The 17639-nt window shown below is 30.4% G+C and overlaps 2 protein-coding genes and 1 long non-coding RNA gene across 4 annotated transcripts; 2 read left to right on the top strand and 1 right to left on the bottom strand.

Moving 5' to 3' along the window:
• Window positions 1-1925: 1925 nt before the first annotated feature.
• LOC145977074 (BOS complex subunit TMEM147) lies at window positions 1926-3507 on the top strand. The gene is made up of 4 exons (XM_083108743.1): window positions 1926-2095; window positions 2176-2314; window positions 2775-2996; window positions 3132-3507. The coding sequence occupies exons 1-4, from the start codon at window positions 2019-2021 to the stop codon at window positions 3381-3383; spliced, it is 690 nt and encodes a 229-aa protein (XP_082964869.1). The 5' UTR covers window positions 1926-2018; the 3' UTR covers window positions 3384-3507.
• LOC145977075 (uncharacterized) lies at window positions 3145-5311 on the bottom strand. Its single transcript, XR_014440404.1, has 3 exons — window positions 4970-5311; window positions 4639-4842; window positions 3145-4050 (listed from the first exon to the last, which is right to left on the bottom strand). It is a non-coding gene; the product is annotated as an uncharacterized LOC145977075 (long non-coding RNA).
• Window positions 5312-6646: 1335 nt separating this feature from the next.
• On the top strand, window positions 6647-17238 carry LOC145976758 (6-phosphofructo-2-kinase/fructose-2,6-bisphosphatase). 2 transcript variants are annotated; one of them, XM_083108119.1, is made up of 6 exons: window positions 6647-7827; window positions 12646-12807; window positions 12995-13155; window positions 13378-13761; window positions 13937-14206; window positions 14399-17238. In XM_083108119.1, the coding sequence occupies exons 1-6, from the start codon at window positions 7629-7631 to the stop codon at window positions 14825-14827; spliced, it is 1605 nt and encodes a 534-aa protein (XP_082964245.1). In that variant the 5' UTR covers window positions 6647-7628; the 3' UTR covers window positions 14828-17238. The 2 variants fall into 2 exon arrangements, with proteins under 2 accessions (XP_082964245.1, XP_082964246.1); XM_083108120.1 differs by lacking the exon at window positions 6647-7827 and adding an exon at window positions 11097-11276.
• The last annotated feature ends 401 nt before the right edge of the window (window positions 17239-17639 follow it).

Below are 17639 nucleotides of genomic sequence, written 5' to 3'. Positions count from 1 at the left end.
TTTGGTCCTAGTAACCTTCTTTTTAATCATACGATTGTAACAATTTGTCAAACTATTTAAAATCATCTCGAAAAAATGCAACAATTTCCAAGCTTTAATATTTAAATGAGTTATTAACCTTCTACTTAAATTGTAACGATATTTATAGAGATACAAGTTTTATATATATTATGGCATACGTTACAACTCATGTCTACAGTAATAAATATATTTCAGCTAAATGGAATATTAACTTAAAGCAAAACATAAATATCTTTAAAAAATATTATATTTAGATATTACGATAATTACATAACAAAGCGATAATTTTTTTGGGGAGGTCCCGTTTGCCTACATTTCCGATTGCCAACTGCTTCGTTTGCGCACAACATTTGCCGACAGCTTCTTTTGCCAACATTCCTGATTGCCTACATGTATTATTACACACTCGAAAAAAATAAAATTACAACTGAAGCCCTCCCTAAATTAAAATACTTCTATAATTTAATATATTCCGCGTTAGTGTATATTTTATAATATATAAACTATTTCGGCAACGAATTATCAATAACACGGTGTTCGACTTTGGCAATATAAAATATAAACAGTAGCGCGCTATGTTGACTTCGTCATCATTCGTACGGTGACACGAGTAATAAAGTAATAGTGCGAAACGCTTCATATATTGTAATTTTTTTAAACACGATTACGGTAGTATCGAAACATAATTTGTTATAAATATTAATAATTAAAATTAATTAACTTTTGATAAACGACATGAAACTGTATCGCAATGATAAATTTATCGAATCGCAATCATTCATTACTACGAATAAAAATTGAAACAGGGGATACATAAAAGAGGATAAAAGCGAATTAATTTTGTTATGATCTTTCGATTATTGATGCTTATTATAATTTTTCTAACGATACTTATTAAAATTAAATAAACTTCGACCAATGTTTTAAATTTTCTTCATCGGCAATCATTTATAGAATATTTCAACGATGTATTATAACAATAACATTAGTATAAGTCAACCTTGGCGATATAAACAACCGTGGTAATGTTTTTGACTTAGAGTCATTCGCACAGTAACTTTGAGCAGTAAAGTAATGATGTAAGACGTTTCATATATTATCAAATTCTTTCTTTACATAGTCGACCTTGGCGATATAAACAGTTTTCAATCAAAGATTTATAAAAATACGGTTAAAAATGTTTTTACCCTACAGCGAGCATTTTGTTTTTTGCAAATAAAAATATAAATATGACAATGAATATATAGAAAAATATTTATTTCATCTTTGAATCGTTACATTGAAAGTAATCGTTACATTACAGTATCTTTCTCGATTGAAGTCAAATTTCAACTTCTTATTTATCTTGTAATGCGACATAGAATAGGTATGAATCAATGAATTAAATATATATTATATTTTTCAATGCTAATATATATGTAATATCTTTTGAAAAGAGACGGTATTTCTATATATACATAGAATATGTATGTAATTCCAGCGTATATGTTTCATGTAATATTTTAAATTGAATAGCTATTATTTTCATGAGAATAAAATATAAATTAATTAATCGATTGCATTACGGATCGCTTTTTCGGTCGGCATATATATATATTTCTAAAAATAACGCAGATATTTCAGAACAAAGTTGTAGCCTCACGAGGGCCACACACAAAACTTATTTAAAAATTTAAAATTAAAAATTTATTTATATTTATATACATAAGCGTCTTGCTATACAACACTGGTGCTACCAGCATTTCGTGCACATAGCACGGAACAAAACCAGAAATTGTGCACATATGTTACCTTCTGAGAACATTCATGGACACTGAGTTCTTAGTTCTGTCTACGTTTTTAATGTTTAGAGGGCGTATCGCTTTCAGGAATTATTTAAAAGTGGGCCATGATACATGATACCTCTCAGTCTTCTCTCTGTTATGATGTTCGTAATTTTATTATGAATTGTACATTTTTTCAATAATGTTTTAAATTGACTTAAACGTCACTGAAAAATGACATTATATCACTTTGGGAATTGTTTGGCGTTGGTATACGTGCCGTACTACTTGACTTATAAGTATTCTGGCTTGCAAGTATCCAAGAAAGATTTCTGATATTTCCTAACCTGGATTTCATAATGTGCAAAGTAATAAAGGAAGATATTTTCAGATCAGAATACGGTGCCTTCTGGAAATGCATTCAAGCAGGTGGTATTTACATCTTCACGCAACTCGTAAAGATGCTGGCGCTTGCCACATTTTTTCCAACCGCTGACAATGTTGGAGAAGAGGGTTTTGATGTCTTTGGGGTATGCGTTATCAGTTTTTTTCCTAACAAATTTTGTCCCTTGAATTCACAAACGCTCAAATCTATTACACATTATAACTTCATATGTAGAAAAAAAAGATAAATATTATACTATAAATCTATAATTTTTTAATTTTTTAAATTATGTTTTAATTCCATAGATTTTTAAATTAATTTTTATGATTTCATGAATATATAGACTGATTCAACTGATAAATAATCTTTACTATAAATGTTATATTAATTAAAATAATTAAGAATTAAGATAAAATGATAATATATCTAAGTTATTTTTCTCGTGTTATTTTTTTCAAATTTACTTTAAATTTTCAATCCTCTAGATTAACTTTGATTAAAAAAAACTTTAGATTTTACATTTAGATATAGATATTTGATATCTTTTTTCTGTATTATCTTGATAAGATCTTACATTTTTTAATTAATTAAAAAAATGTTTTTAGGAATTTTTGAAATCATCTATTGACCTGGCGGATTTGGCAGGAATATTGTTGGTATTAAATGGTATTCCTGGTAAAGGTCATGCTAAAGTATTAACTGCTGGTATAGGATGGGCAGGAGCGGAAGTGTTGCTCACAAGATTTTTGTTACTTTGGGTTGGAGCTCGTGGTGCTGAGTTTGATTGGAAATATATCCAAAAAAGTCTTGAATCAAATATTAATTTGGTAAAAATTTACTTTTTATTTATCGATGAGAAATTGAAGTAGTTTTTATTTAATATTAAATATATTTTTTTCAATTTTTTAATTATAAAAGAAATATTAAAAAATTCTTAGACTTATGTAATATGTTTTTAACAGGTACAACATATAACAACTGCAACATTGGTTTGGTTGTGGTCTAGACACGATTTACGGCGTGGTTTAGTTCCTGTAGTAATTGGTATGCTCGTGCTTACAGTGTACAGACCACTTATATTAGACTTCCTTACATCATTTTTATTAGCTGGCCCATGGTCGACACTAATTATTAAAGCTGTCACTACCTTTTTCATGGGCGCAACTACATTACATATTTATGCAGGTCTTGCACATTCGATTGGCATTTTTTAAGCAGTACATATATTTATATATATATTCTCTGGATGTACAGTCGCGTTGATTATAATGTCTTTCATTCCACATTTTCCGATAAAAAAACAATATTGTATATTAATAAATGCTTTTATGTATGTTATTTTTATTATTGTCATTATTTTATTTCATTGTATACAAATTTGATCATGTAATATATATAAAGAAAGAATCATATAAAAATTAATTGAAGCGAAATTTATGAAAGAAGAGTGCATTTCGCATCGAATATAAATTTTCGTTATGATACAATTTTCTTAATGTTTAAATTACATTTATACGAATGACGCATTTTTATATATACTTTTATATATATATATATATATTCTAACTCTTGATCGAAAACAAATCGCAGAGTTATTTTTAATTATTTTCGCATTGCTCTTATTAATATAATGATTATTATTTACAGAGGGAGAGGAGACAATCCTATTATTTTATAATTTATATATTCTCAAAAATATTCTTTTAGAGAACAATGGCCGGATGATTTTTAGCATCTCACTTTATCCTTTATTCTAGAGATACGATTCTATTGCGGTTAATGGACGACAGTGACCGCAGGCATGTACGAGGATATTCGTGGTGACAATCGTTTTAAAATAGAGCTTGCCTTGGTTGCTTTGAATACGAGGCTGTGCCAAAACTAAAAGGGATAAGCTACTTTTCATCTCTTTAATGTCCCGTGTCTTAGAACGGCACTAAATTATTTTATTTCAATAAATATTGCATATCGGATTTGTATTATAAATAATTAAATATAAATTAATCAAAGAGAGAAAGCATGAATATAAAAGCAATCATTTTTACGATTTTTTAATAATTTTTTTTTAAATGTCTTTTTTCTTTAAATCTAGAAAAATTTAATGTTTATAAGTAAAAATTTTGTGGAAATATTTATTAATCTTATTTTACTATTCATATTTTATTAATTTTATTAAATAATACAAAGATCTAAATTATAGAAACAGAAATTGCTTTAGTTTATATAACACATCAATTGATTCATATGACTAAATTGCATATGAAATTATCATTTCATGGAAATCGTTAACTGTAAAATTCACCGTAAATATGCTGGAAATGTATAAATTTTCCTTATTTTAATAACGCATTTACTAATCGTTTACGATTAGGTTTTCCTAATCTTAAAAATGATTCATAAAAGGAGAAAATTTTGCTTAAATGTAATTCAAGAATCCACTTAAGTGCAGAACAGATACGGTATACGGACCTGGCGATTATCTTTTCAGTTAACTCGATAGAGCTTCGTTAAATGTTAGAATGGACCATTATCTAATAATGCACAGTCATATCAATAAACTCTCGTGAACACGTCAGAGTATTTGTATATACAAATAAGATTGTGATTTCCCATGCGTGATGTTCACTCTGCATCCCAATTGTCTCAATGATCGCAACGCATTATTGGTTTTCCCTTTAGAAAATATTTTAGTGACAAATTAAGAGTCATTTTTTTCCGCAATTAAAAATTATTTTTGCTCATAAGAAATTAAATTTTGCGAATTTACGCGGATATGTTAATGAATATAATGTGCGCTTACAAATTTATTGAAGTTCATTGCGACTGCAGTCAATATATCATTTCGTTACAGATCATGCATGACCTTTATCACGCATCAGAGTAGCATTTATCACGTGTAACGGGTGATACATATTTAACGTACTTTCCCCTCTTATCATATAAAAACTTAAGCTTCTGACGTTTACTTACGTATAGATGTAATAGAAAAAAAATGCCATCTCTTTCATGGCGTAATTACATATACGTTTGTCTTGTTATTGAAAACACAATATATAGATCCGTTGTTTTTATGAATATTTTTAGGTCTCCTGAAGAGAAGAGCTGTGCATATTGGATTTTATATAAGTTTTATAAAAATTTATAAAAGGAAGAGATTTATATATATTTAATAATATTTAAATTATATTTATATATATTTAATAATATTTAAGTAAATAAAATAAAGGAAAAGTATTTTTATCGCGTGTGTGTGTGTAATAAATAAATAAATATACATATATATATTTTCTATAAAATAAAATATATATAAATATAAATTTCCTATAAATTAAATATATATAAATATAAATATAATATATAAATATAAATTTCCTATAAATTAAATATATATATATATATATTTATTACACACGCACTTGCATGCACGCACGCGCGATAAAAATATATATAATTTGTATATCTAATATGAATTTATTATAATTAATAATTATTAAAACGAAAGAAAACGAAAATATTTTTCTTCTATTTTATTTATTTAATTTTCTAGGTTCTTTTTGTTAGCTCTTTTGGAATGGGAAGTATTTTGCAACAGACGTATATAAGAGATCATCGTAATAATTTTCGATTGATTATTTCGTAAGCTTATCACGAAAATGATACGTGCTTATATGCTTACGTATATATAGATATGCATTATTTAAATTTTTTAATATTAATTGATGAGATACAACATTTCCTTGGTGTCAAAGTCATTTTTTTTAAGTTATTTCGATACGATACCGAAACAAGTTCCAAAGTTCACATTTAGTCTATAAGAAGAAGTTGTTCCACATTGGCGTACACGTGATCTCACCCAGCAGGTCAAGACATTAATGATCTGGGCGCGACTTCTCATTTAACTCCGCCAATGACGGCGAACATATATGCGTCTGTATGATCGTTTGCCAAACGATTACGTGAAAATAGGAAAAACAACCGTGGACTTTGAACACGCGATGCGCCGAGAAAAATGCGAGCTGGTTTCATGCGTAACACATATAATTTACGATTCTAATCAGATATGTATTACAGTATCGTCAAATTGGTATAAATTATCAAGATCATCGTGTTACAGATTTAAATAAGGCTAAAAATACGAGACTAATTAAATCTTTGAAAATTTCCGAATCTAAATTAAATTATATAAAGCAGGTAGACTCATAAGAGAGCAAACGGTGATATCAAGCGGTATAAGCGGAACTGCAAATGTAAAAAAACGTGATCTTATTGTTTATGATTTTATGGAAAATAGAAATAAATAAATTTTCATTATTCCCGATTTTCGCGACAAACAGGCACATCAAATCACAATTACAAGGAAAAAACGAATATTCGTTCATGGCGCGCAAGTTTGTCCGATATCATGGTAGAGGGGCCAGCCAGTCTTTCATTGGTAGAATGGTTCGCCTCTGATTCTGGTCGATGCTGCTAAAAGCCGCGACGGAACCAGACCTACTAGTCGTTGGAGAGCAGACAAGTACAGTATCGACCGTTCGCACAACAAGCGGAGTTTATTCTTGTCTGGATAAGCACTGTGTTCTGCGATAGCGATAAAGAGTGTATTTTCGGAAACGGAAGCACACTTCTGTCGAACTAAAGTTGAAGAAACGAAAATAAGTATACGAGAAGTCTCGAGAAGTATTAATCGAAATTTCTCCCTAGTACCAGCTGGCCGAATATCTATATAACGATAGCGCGTCGTTCGTGGGAGGAACTCGAAGGGGAAGAGAAAATCGGAGCACAAAGCACGGAGAGTATCGGAGCAATCGGCTACAGTGATCTCGACTCAAAATCACGAAGGCTATAGAATCGTGAAACTCGGAGCGATCGGTGAGATCGGAGCGAGGGGTCACTGTTACTATGTAAATTATCAGCAGGTGTACTTGGCTGCGCGCGCGCACTGTCGACAACAAGCAACGACATCAGCAGAGACAACAACATCATCGTTGATAACAGCAGCGGGAGGAACGGACGCAAGCAAGCGGGAAAAATTACGCGGCACGCCGCGGTCTAAAGACCTGGGCCTTTACCTGACCAATTTTAAGGAAGCTCGCAAACTGGCTCCAGAGGTGAGGATCAAGCAAATTGGAATGAGGGAGGACCTGCTATCTATAATACGGCACACGAGCAGCGACCACTTCTCGGAAGAGCTTTAGCCGGGAGTTTGAGATCAGGAAGTAGAAACAGAAACACCAGCCAGACTGGCGCTATAACTCGCGAATAGAGAAATATTCGCGCGATAGAGTAGAGGTGGCTCTTGCTCGTTGGCCTTTTGAACGACTGGCCGTGTCGGGCTTCCTTTTATTCCGAGGATCCTCGCGATTATTTTTAATCAACTATAATTGTCATCAAAAGAAAGAGGGAGAAAAGCCAATATATCCAAACGATCGATTGCTCTCCGTCATACGGGTTTCCCGGTTATGCCCTGGGTCGCCGCATGTTTTGATCTGTTGGCGGCTCCGTTACTGGGTTATTGTCTCGCAATCAGAAAACTAGCCCTGCAAGCCGGTGTCCTGCAGGAGAGAAGGAGCGATCTTGTCGGGAAGCAGACGTCTAACATAGGAACACCCTCGAACGCTGACGCATCCACCATGGTTCCTAATGCAGAAGAGCGTCAAGGTAAATTTACATTTGATGTCAAAGGGGTATTGTGACGTCCGCTTATATAATTCGTATCTTCTTCTACATCTTTGCATGCTTTTTAAGCACTTGTTTCCACGTTGTGCAAAGCTAAAGCGACTTATCCAAATACAATTAAATGACAAAGTCGGCGAAACTAATTTAAAAATATATGGGAAACATATATGCATAATGAATTATAAGACAAACATTAAGCTTTCGATTGTACAAGAGCGATACTCTTGTTATATAATCGAAAAAAACACTGAGAGAGCTTAAATAAAAAATTGTAACAGAGAGATTAAAATCTTAATCATAGCCGAAATATTGTTGCGTAACTCTTCTTAGATTCACGCTGTAAAATATCTAAAGTTTATATATTATAGATAGAGAAATTAAGGTCAGAGAAATTAAGCTTTTGAAATAATAAATTTTTAATTAGACAACAAATGCAACCACAAAAAGTTAAAAATTAAATATTATTTAAAAAATGTGTCTTATATTATTACTAAACTAAATTTAAAAAATAAGTTAAAATTTAAATAATTTAAAATTTGAATAATTTAATAATAATATATTTTTAATGAAGACTAAATTATAAGAAGATATATATTATATTATACTAGAAGAAAATATATATATTATCTCAATACATTATTTCTCAATAAAGTTTTTAAATATTATACTTAGAAATTTGTTCATGAATAACGTTAGCAATTTTCTTGTTAAATTATCTATTGCGTTGCAATATAATTAACACGATCATTTGAATAATTTTATTTAATTAAATAATATAATTGTTTTTTAAAAGATTCTGTATATGTATTTATATTATTTTATTTGCTATATTACAATCAATATTAACTGATATTGATGATAATAGACAAAAACCAACTTGCAATTTATGGCTTTTTATTCTCTGATTTTTAAATATCTTTATCTGTAAAAAATACATGTATGCATAGGATGCATATATTGCATAGATAACATAGAGGAGAGGAGCACTGGTGAATCTTTCACGTTACGTTAGAAGCCGGTTTATAATGAAATTCGAAGGAAATGAAAAGTGAAAGGAAAATAATTACTTGGATATTGAGGTCGTCGTCTGCAGTATCGCAATCAACACTATTCTGCTTATATTGTATCTATGCCTTAATTGTTATTTCTTATGTCTAATAACAAAAGCGAATTTCGCATGTTTAAGATGAGAGAAAAAGTGTAAATTTATATTGTACTGTCATTGTTACCAATACGCTTTGAGAGAACGTTAAACAATATAAATACAATTCGTGAAATTAAATTTTTCTAATTTTATTTTTTATATATGCATGTTTTTGAGATAAATTATTAATGCGTAAAAAAGATGAATAATATCCTACTTTGCACTTTTTTGTAGTTTAAATTTTTCTTGAGTTATGGAAACTCGAAAATATAGGCGCAATTATTAACTCTCATCAATGTACGTTTCACTTTTATTACAACATCCGTCCTTTTATTTGCGACACTATTCTCATGTTACAAACGATATTGTTTCATATAACATCGGGTTCTTATAATGCTAAACTATCCTGGAATATAATTCTATGAATGTAGTTAATGAAAAAATCAATATCACTTCCGAGAAAAAAAGAGAGGGAACAATAAATTAAAATATATTTAAAGTTAATGAGTTACTCATATGCGAATATAAGTATTGCATCTAGAATTTCTGTTTATGATATATAAGTGTCATATCTTGATTTAAAATATATTCATAATATTCTTCATTAAAATATGCAACTTTCACATATGCGCAACAATATTTGTTAATTAAAATAATTAACCATATCAAATTAAAGTATTATCAACATATAAGGTATTATCAACATCTGTAATCATATACATGTTGTATCACTATACAATACACACGTGTACACATGTCTATTATATATAGTTGTACAACATGTATGGTTACGCGTGTAGTCATACACGTGTAATCATATATGTTATACAACTATATATATAATACACATTTATATAAGATAAATAGAACTACAAAAAAAATTTATAAATATTAAATGATATATTTTATATAAAATTTTTTATGTGCGCGTATGCGTACATGTGTGTAAGAGAAAAATGAGGAAAAAAATATTTTACATATATTTTACATATTAAGAAATTCTTTTTTTTTCTATCTGGAAACCCAACATGTTGGTAATTATTATCAATCTGTGACGATAAATGCGTAGATACCGAAACGTATTTTCAATTTATCGTACCAGAATGACATTGAGAAATCGATAACTTATCACGTCTAAAGAACCAAACATATTCATACCTTATCTCAGTAAGTAATGTAAATTATGCAAGTACAGAATATTTCAAAATTACTAACTATGATTCCTCCCGTAAATTTTTTTATATTTCTGCGAATATAAAAAAGTGGTTGAAATAATTAGATAAAATAATATTGTAAGTTGTCATTTTTTAATAGTTATTATTAAATCATATATTCATTCGTGAACATTTAAATTAAATTTTGCATATATATAAAATTTCAGTATAATTGACTACAATAATCGATTATAAATTATTTAAAACATTTTTAAACTTTATTATTATTAATTTCAAAAATATTTAGAGTATTCTTGACCTTAAATATTTGTTGTTTTTATCATTAAATAATAAAAATATATTATAAATAAGCATAACAAAAGATATTTACGGAAACTAATGATTTCATATATCTATTGCGCGAAATGATTGAAAATATAACTTTTTATCTTTTAATAATATTGATTAGATAACGTGATTCAAGGAAATATCATTTTAAATTTATATATATATATATATATATATTAAACTTGATGCACTTCACAGAAAATATCTCTTTTTGAAGTACCATTTTTCTTCCACTTGTAAATAATCACAATAATAATTATCTAGTAATCATAACAGAGATTATAAAATTATCAATTTAGTTAGATTTGCACGTACAGCTTTAATCGATTGCTATCTCAATATTAAAGATTAAAAAATGTTTAATAATGAAACATACTGTCAACATTTGTAAAAGTTCAAGAAATTAGTAGAATAATTATCCTATTTTTGTATCGTTCACAATTTTGCCGTATTTAAAAACTGAATTATTATTGGCTTTGGTAACGCGCGGAAAAGCCCAAACACAACCGATGTGCAGGCACGTTTGTAATTCTAAATATAAAATTCGTTCCTGGTGTGGGAATGAGTGGTGACACGATATCATATATATTTGATTGCTTGCTCATTTGACGTCTCAGTACGGTACTGATACGTGAGATTTAAGTATCGAAGAATGAGTCCAAAACAATCAAGTATTGATTCTTTCGTCGACTGTCATTTAACTCTGACGTTCTTGTCAGCTGTTCGACGATAGTCGCATATAGCAACCTCTAATCTTTATACTTTTACGGAAATGTGTGTGTTAGGTAAGATAATTTGCATGCTACTTTATAAGCACAAAATAAGTAAATGAGGTAAATATTTATGTTATTCATTCGCATACATTAATATTAAAATATAAAAATCATTATCAGATTATTAAAAATATAGCACGGAAGAAACATCACCGGAGACTTTAATATTGTATTTTAATATGTGTGTAGAATTAATTCTTAAAATATCTGTTTTTTTTCAATGACTCACATTTTAATTAATATAAAATTATACATATCGCAAAATATTCTTTATCTTTTGTCCTCGTTTTTCAGTATATAGTAAGCTCTTTTGACATTAAGCACTCAAGAATTTAAATTAAATTCTCGTCATTCACTGACTAATCTATTATCATATAATATATCATTGTTATTTCTTTTTGTTTATAGTAAAAAAAGAAACTTGTAAATTCCCTATATTGTCTAGAAGACATATTTTCCCAAGACCATGGGAATAATTATAATTTCTTTTACAAAGATGTGCAGCCTTTTCAATAAAAAATTAACGACTGTTATAATGCAAAACAGTTTTTCTGCGCATAGAAAAATGTGATGTATCATAACGTACGTCATGCTTGTGTTTTAGAGTGCTTTGTACTTGTAATTAGTTTTTACAAATGCGTGACACAACGTAAAAATTGAAGAAACAAAAAATTGAAGCCAATGATAAACAAATTACATTTTCGTGATTTTATTTATTTTTGCAATTATTGACGTACTTACCCGTCATAAATAGTTTATTATTTTGAAGAAGAGCAAACTATGTTTTTGCAGGTCCAAAGTCACATCGTGATGTTATATGAATTACATATATCTAATAATTCTCATATTACTCTGCTTATATTTGTAACCACGTAGTCAGACCGTTTGGCAAAATTTACTCACTAGTACAGCAAACTCATTCAATGAAATTTTGACTAATGTTATATTTAGCTTTTATTCTGTAATTTTCAAAGATTTTGACGATATTTCGGAGCAAGTATTCAAAATGGGAACTATTAGTTTTAGATACGCATTATATCGTTATTTTTTTTATCTTATATATTTTTTAATTACTAGTGAAATTAAATTAATAAAAAACTAAGTACGATTTTAATACATTATCGGTTTGTGTGTAATATTATAAAAGTTTTGATATTTCTAAGGGAAATATTTATAGTATATCTTAATACTCTTTTAATAAATTCCTTAATATTGTAAAGTATAATAATAAATTCTTTATATAATAAATTCTTTAATATTGTAATATATATCTAGCCACGCAAAATAGTGTTTGATCGTTAATATGCTAAATTCAGCATCTGCACAAATTGCATAAACAATAAATATATAACTTTATCAAATTTGTCTATTTTCTACTTAGATCCCGGCAAGGAAAAGGTCGCAACAAGAATAGCAGTGGCGAAGTCATCGCGCAAATTTGTGGGGGTTGTTATAGCCATTTGTGGTTTACCGGCTCGTGGGAAAAGTCAAATCGGCCAAAGTCTTGCTCGCAGGCTTAATTGGAATGGCGTAACTACAAAAGGTACGTAATGCATGTTTAATGATATATCTTTAGACAAATACTGCCTTGTCTAATACACATCTGTTACATAATTCTACACAGAGATTTATTGCGATCATTTATATTATATTTGATTTTTATTCTTAATTAAATACACGCATCAGAAAACTGTTTCGTGGTTTATAATGCATTATAAATCTTGTTCCAGTATTTCGTGTGAGTGATTATCGAAGAAAACGATTCGAACCTCATATATCACATGAACTCCTGCGATCAGATAATGCGGCAAACAACGCGTTAATGGCTCTCGCACAAAGAGATGCCATGCTGGATTGCGCATCGTGGCTTGCATCCGGAAATGCTGTAGCGGTAAGCATTCACGGAACGTGTTTATGACAGTTCTCTTTACATGTTCGTAAAGAGACCGCAACATTATTCTCGTCTAATGACTCTGCCTTTCCATTAAGATTTCGACTCTACTTGTCAATAGTATCGTGAAAAAATTGCATGATGATTAATCGCGCGAAATCAGAGTTGTTTCAGAAGCTACGATATCGCATCGTTATTATCTAGAGCTTTCCCTATTTCAAGCTCCTGGACGCTATGCTGATCACGCGAGCGCAGCGTACGGAGGTTCACGATTACTTCTCTGGTCAGCTTGGTTATCGTATTCTGTTCGTCGAATGCGTCTGCGATGATCCGGAAGTCCTGAAGCACAATCAACAGGAGATCGTGAAACATAGCGCCGATTATGCAGGCGTGGACGTTGCTCTAGCCGCGGAAGATCTGCGCTCGAAAATCGCTTTTTATACCCGATCGTATGAGCCGATGGACGACAGAATCTATCCCAGAATCAGAATCGATACCGCTACTATGGACATTGAGACCTGCAAAGTATCCGGTCACATTGAAACCAGTGTGCTTGGATACCTCGGAGACATCAGCCTTAAACCTCACACACTTTATTTCTCACGGGTGAGCAATTAACATTATTTTGCATTATGACACAAATGAACTGCATTAGAAACGATATATAATATTCTTCTTATTCTCAGATTTGTTTGTAAATTTTCAGTATTGCTTACTCTCTTATAAATAGTTGTGTGTTTCACATTTTTTAATTCATATCTTTATATTGTATTATATATAGCATGGTGAAAGCGAGTACAACGTGCTCGGTAAAGTCGGCGGTGATGCGGTATTAAGTGCCAGAGGCGAGCGTTATGCTCAAGCTTTATCAACCAAGTTTAATGCCATGCGTATTCCTGATCTGCGAGTTCTCACCAGTCGCCTTCGCAGAACAATAGCAACGGCACGTGGTATCGAGGCTCCCCAGGAACACGTAGCGGCGTTGAATGAACTTCATGCGGGAGTGTGCGAGAGTCTTTCTTACGAGGAAATGCAAGAGCAATATCCACAGGTAATTATACTCATCGAGATCATTCAATAAATCCAAATAATCGCTCAAAGCAAAATATTGATCGCCAGTTTAAAAATATCTGAGTTACATAACGTTGTTGTGAATGCAACGACATCAATTCTTGTCAAACAGCTGGAGATATCGGATAGTAATACGTGACAATGCTTAATTTCTCACGTATTTTTACGATAGGAATTTGCTTGGCGTGATCAAGACAAGCTGCGTTATCGTTATCCGTGGGGCGAGAGTTATATCGATGCAATGCAACGTGTTGAGCCGGTGATGGCCGAGTTGCAGCGCTCCAATAACATCCTCGTGGTATCGCATCAAGCAGTATTGCGCTGCATCATCGGTTTTTTCCTCGACAAGAAACCTGAAGAGCTGCCCTACATGGAGGTGCCGCTACACACGATAATCCGCATCTCTAGCCAGGGCTACAATTACAAGCTCGAGTTCTTCAAGCTGCCAATCGAGTGTGTCAACACGACTCGCGTCAAACCCCAAAATTGCAACGGCGATCGTACCGCTGCCGACGCACTGATCACGGTTCCCGATCATTTTGATATACCGGATCCTTGGAGAAACCCCGGCAACGGGCCTACTCTCGTGCAACAGCATTAAAAAAAAATCAATTCGCCCGTTTGGAAAGCGGTATAAATCGAGTTTTAAACCATGAGTCGAAGAACTTTAGTATGATATAATGATATCAATATATAATTTCATAATGATATCATAATGATATTATAATGATATTAATATATAATTTCATATAAAAACACGATATCAAAATATTCCACGATCAATGTGTGGATCAAAAATATCAAATATAAGATAATATTGCTCGTTGTCAATTGATATAAATAAAAGATTAATGAGATGTTGAAATATCGATTTACGCCACGTTTTAAACAAATGGCTTATACAATAATTGGCTGTACACATGCGGTAGTATCGAAATTATTTATCTGTTTATTCTGAATGTTCACTATTATTATAAAAAAATTAACTATCTCCATTAATAATTCTCGTAGCGGCAACTAAAATGAGCCAATTTTATTTTTTCTTACTTCGCGAGATAGAAGCATGAAGCAGCGATTTAATTTCGATTGTAATCACTGTATGCGGAAAGAGTAAAAATTGTTTGTTCCTCTGATTTCGAGAATTCTTTTATGCAATGGAAAAACGTACGGATTTTCGAACATGGATACTTTTGACACTGATCGTCGACGAAGTTTTGCGAATGTCTCGGATCCACTTCGACGATAGGTCTACGATACTATGATACTATGATATTATGCCTTTTTAATGGGTAACAATTGGGAAGCCCATGGCTCGGAGCCCTCTACGTATCGCGAAACAGTTTTGTCAGCAATTTACAGGGTTGTTCGGTTATAGTGTGCTGATTCATACATTACTTGTGCTAAAAATACGTACAGATTTGTATATAGAATGGACGAGGAAATTTGATGTTGAAAACTGTTTGTGATAATAATAGCGCATTGGAATAAAAACAAGTCGCTATGCAAATATTAATCATTTGTTTTTCGTATTTCAGAATTTTTTTTGTTTTCTCTTTCAAGTTTTCTTAAATTTCCTCCTCAAATCTCTTGCAAAACTTTTTTTCGATGCTGTGATTTTTTTTTATCAAATATATGATCTCTCTCTCTCTCTCTCTTTATCATATTTATTATTCAAGTGTCATCGAATTACAATTGTTGAAAGGTTTGAAAGAAATTACGAAAATGTTTAGATATATGCAAATTATCACATGTAACATTTGATTTTGAAACATGCATACATTAATTACCCGGCCTTAAAGATAATTGGAAGCGGAAAATTTTTCTCTACATACTTTAAGATCTTATATTTTTATAAAGGATAGATATATTAGATGTAATTGTAGCTACTTCCTTAGCGATTAATTTGTTTTTTATTTTAAAGAGCAATGCAATATATCCGTAATTATTTGTAATCCATAAAATTATATTATATTATTTTGAATAGATAAGTTACAACTATTTGCGGAGAAACACTTGATTGAGAAGGAATATTATTAATACATATTGAAATAGCTTATTATTGTTATCATAGGTAGAAGCTTTATTGCTTCTAATTTATTAATGATTAAAACCTAATAAAAAAGAGGGCTTATCTCGATAAATAATTTTTATAAACTAAGTATTGTTGATCACAATTATTGCATGAAATGATTTTATGTAACAATTGATAAACATTGGCAAGTACTAATAATTTTATCTTTACTATTAAACTATTTTATATAAAAGAATTTTTCCATCGCACATATTTGTCAATTAGGCCTGTTTAATTCAATATATCGTCTTATAAACTTGTTAGAATGTGTATTTTTAGCATAGATGCAATATAATATGGACATTTAAATGATATGTGCATTTTGATATAAGCAAGTCAAGTATATTTGTGTTAAAATTGATGAAGTAGAATTTAGAGATTATGTATAGGACACATTTTGTGTGTATTGTGTGTGCACGAGTTTGTTATGATTTCTGTATAACTAAGATATTCTGGATAAACAAATAAGATTTTGTGGAATATCGTAGATAAATCAATCCTTATAAATCATTGATTTAACGATATTTTATTGTGTTTTACTCTTCGCTATAGGATAGTTTATTGCATAAACGCGCATAATATTTTATTAGACACGAACGCGAGGTTCTCCAAGATTCAACGCAACTCTAAACTGTGAAATCTGAAAGAGAGTGATTCGCGATTCCGAGAATTAGTTCGATAATTTTGACTCACACTTTAGGGAAATCATAATTGATATGAACTATGTCTTCCTTTCGAAAATAAAAAGTCGATCTAGTCGATTTTCTGATATTTCGACTGATGAACATTTTGTGACTTTGTATATTCGAAAGTCACGAAAAATAAATTATAATTTGTAATATGTACACACATTTTACTGTTAAGACATATTATTGATAGTTTGGAAGTTTTAAGTTTTTTATTTGTACACTCTGTGAATAAACTTTTTTTTTATAAAACAATCTTGTTTCTCGTATTTCTTGCATTTATCAAACAAATTTATTAAAAAAGTAAGTATATGTAACTGTATCGCTAATCTTCGTAGTTTTGTTATGATAAACCAATAGATATATTCTATAGATCTGTTGATACCTTACAATCTTTCCTTTCAATTTTTAAATCTTTTTATTGCACATTCTATTAATTATAAAATCATGTTTGCACACATTTTCTAGATTTTTTGTGTTGCCCGAAAGCAATACGTCGCGAGTAAACTTTACTCATAAGCAATGTATCACGATATTATAATTTATGTTTGTTTAGTATATAATCATTTTTCAAATAGTATTTTATTTGTTTAATTTCATAAACATAATAAACTTGATGAAATTAATAAAAAAATAATAAACGCATAAAAAAAAAG

The sequence above is a fragment of the Camponotus vicinus genome, unplaced genomic scaffold (genome assembly GCF_025532165.1).
Source record: "Camponotus vicinus isolate PSW18456_S1 unplaced genomic scaffold, iyCamVici1.0 SCAF_9, whole genome shotgun sequence".
NCBI classification, from domain to species: domain Eukaryota; kingdom Metazoa; phylum Arthropoda; class Insecta; order Hymenoptera; family Formicidae; genus Camponotus; species Camponotus vicinus.
Note: the sequence above shows the minus strand (reverse complement) of the source record. Positions and strands in the feature narration are given on the sequence as shown.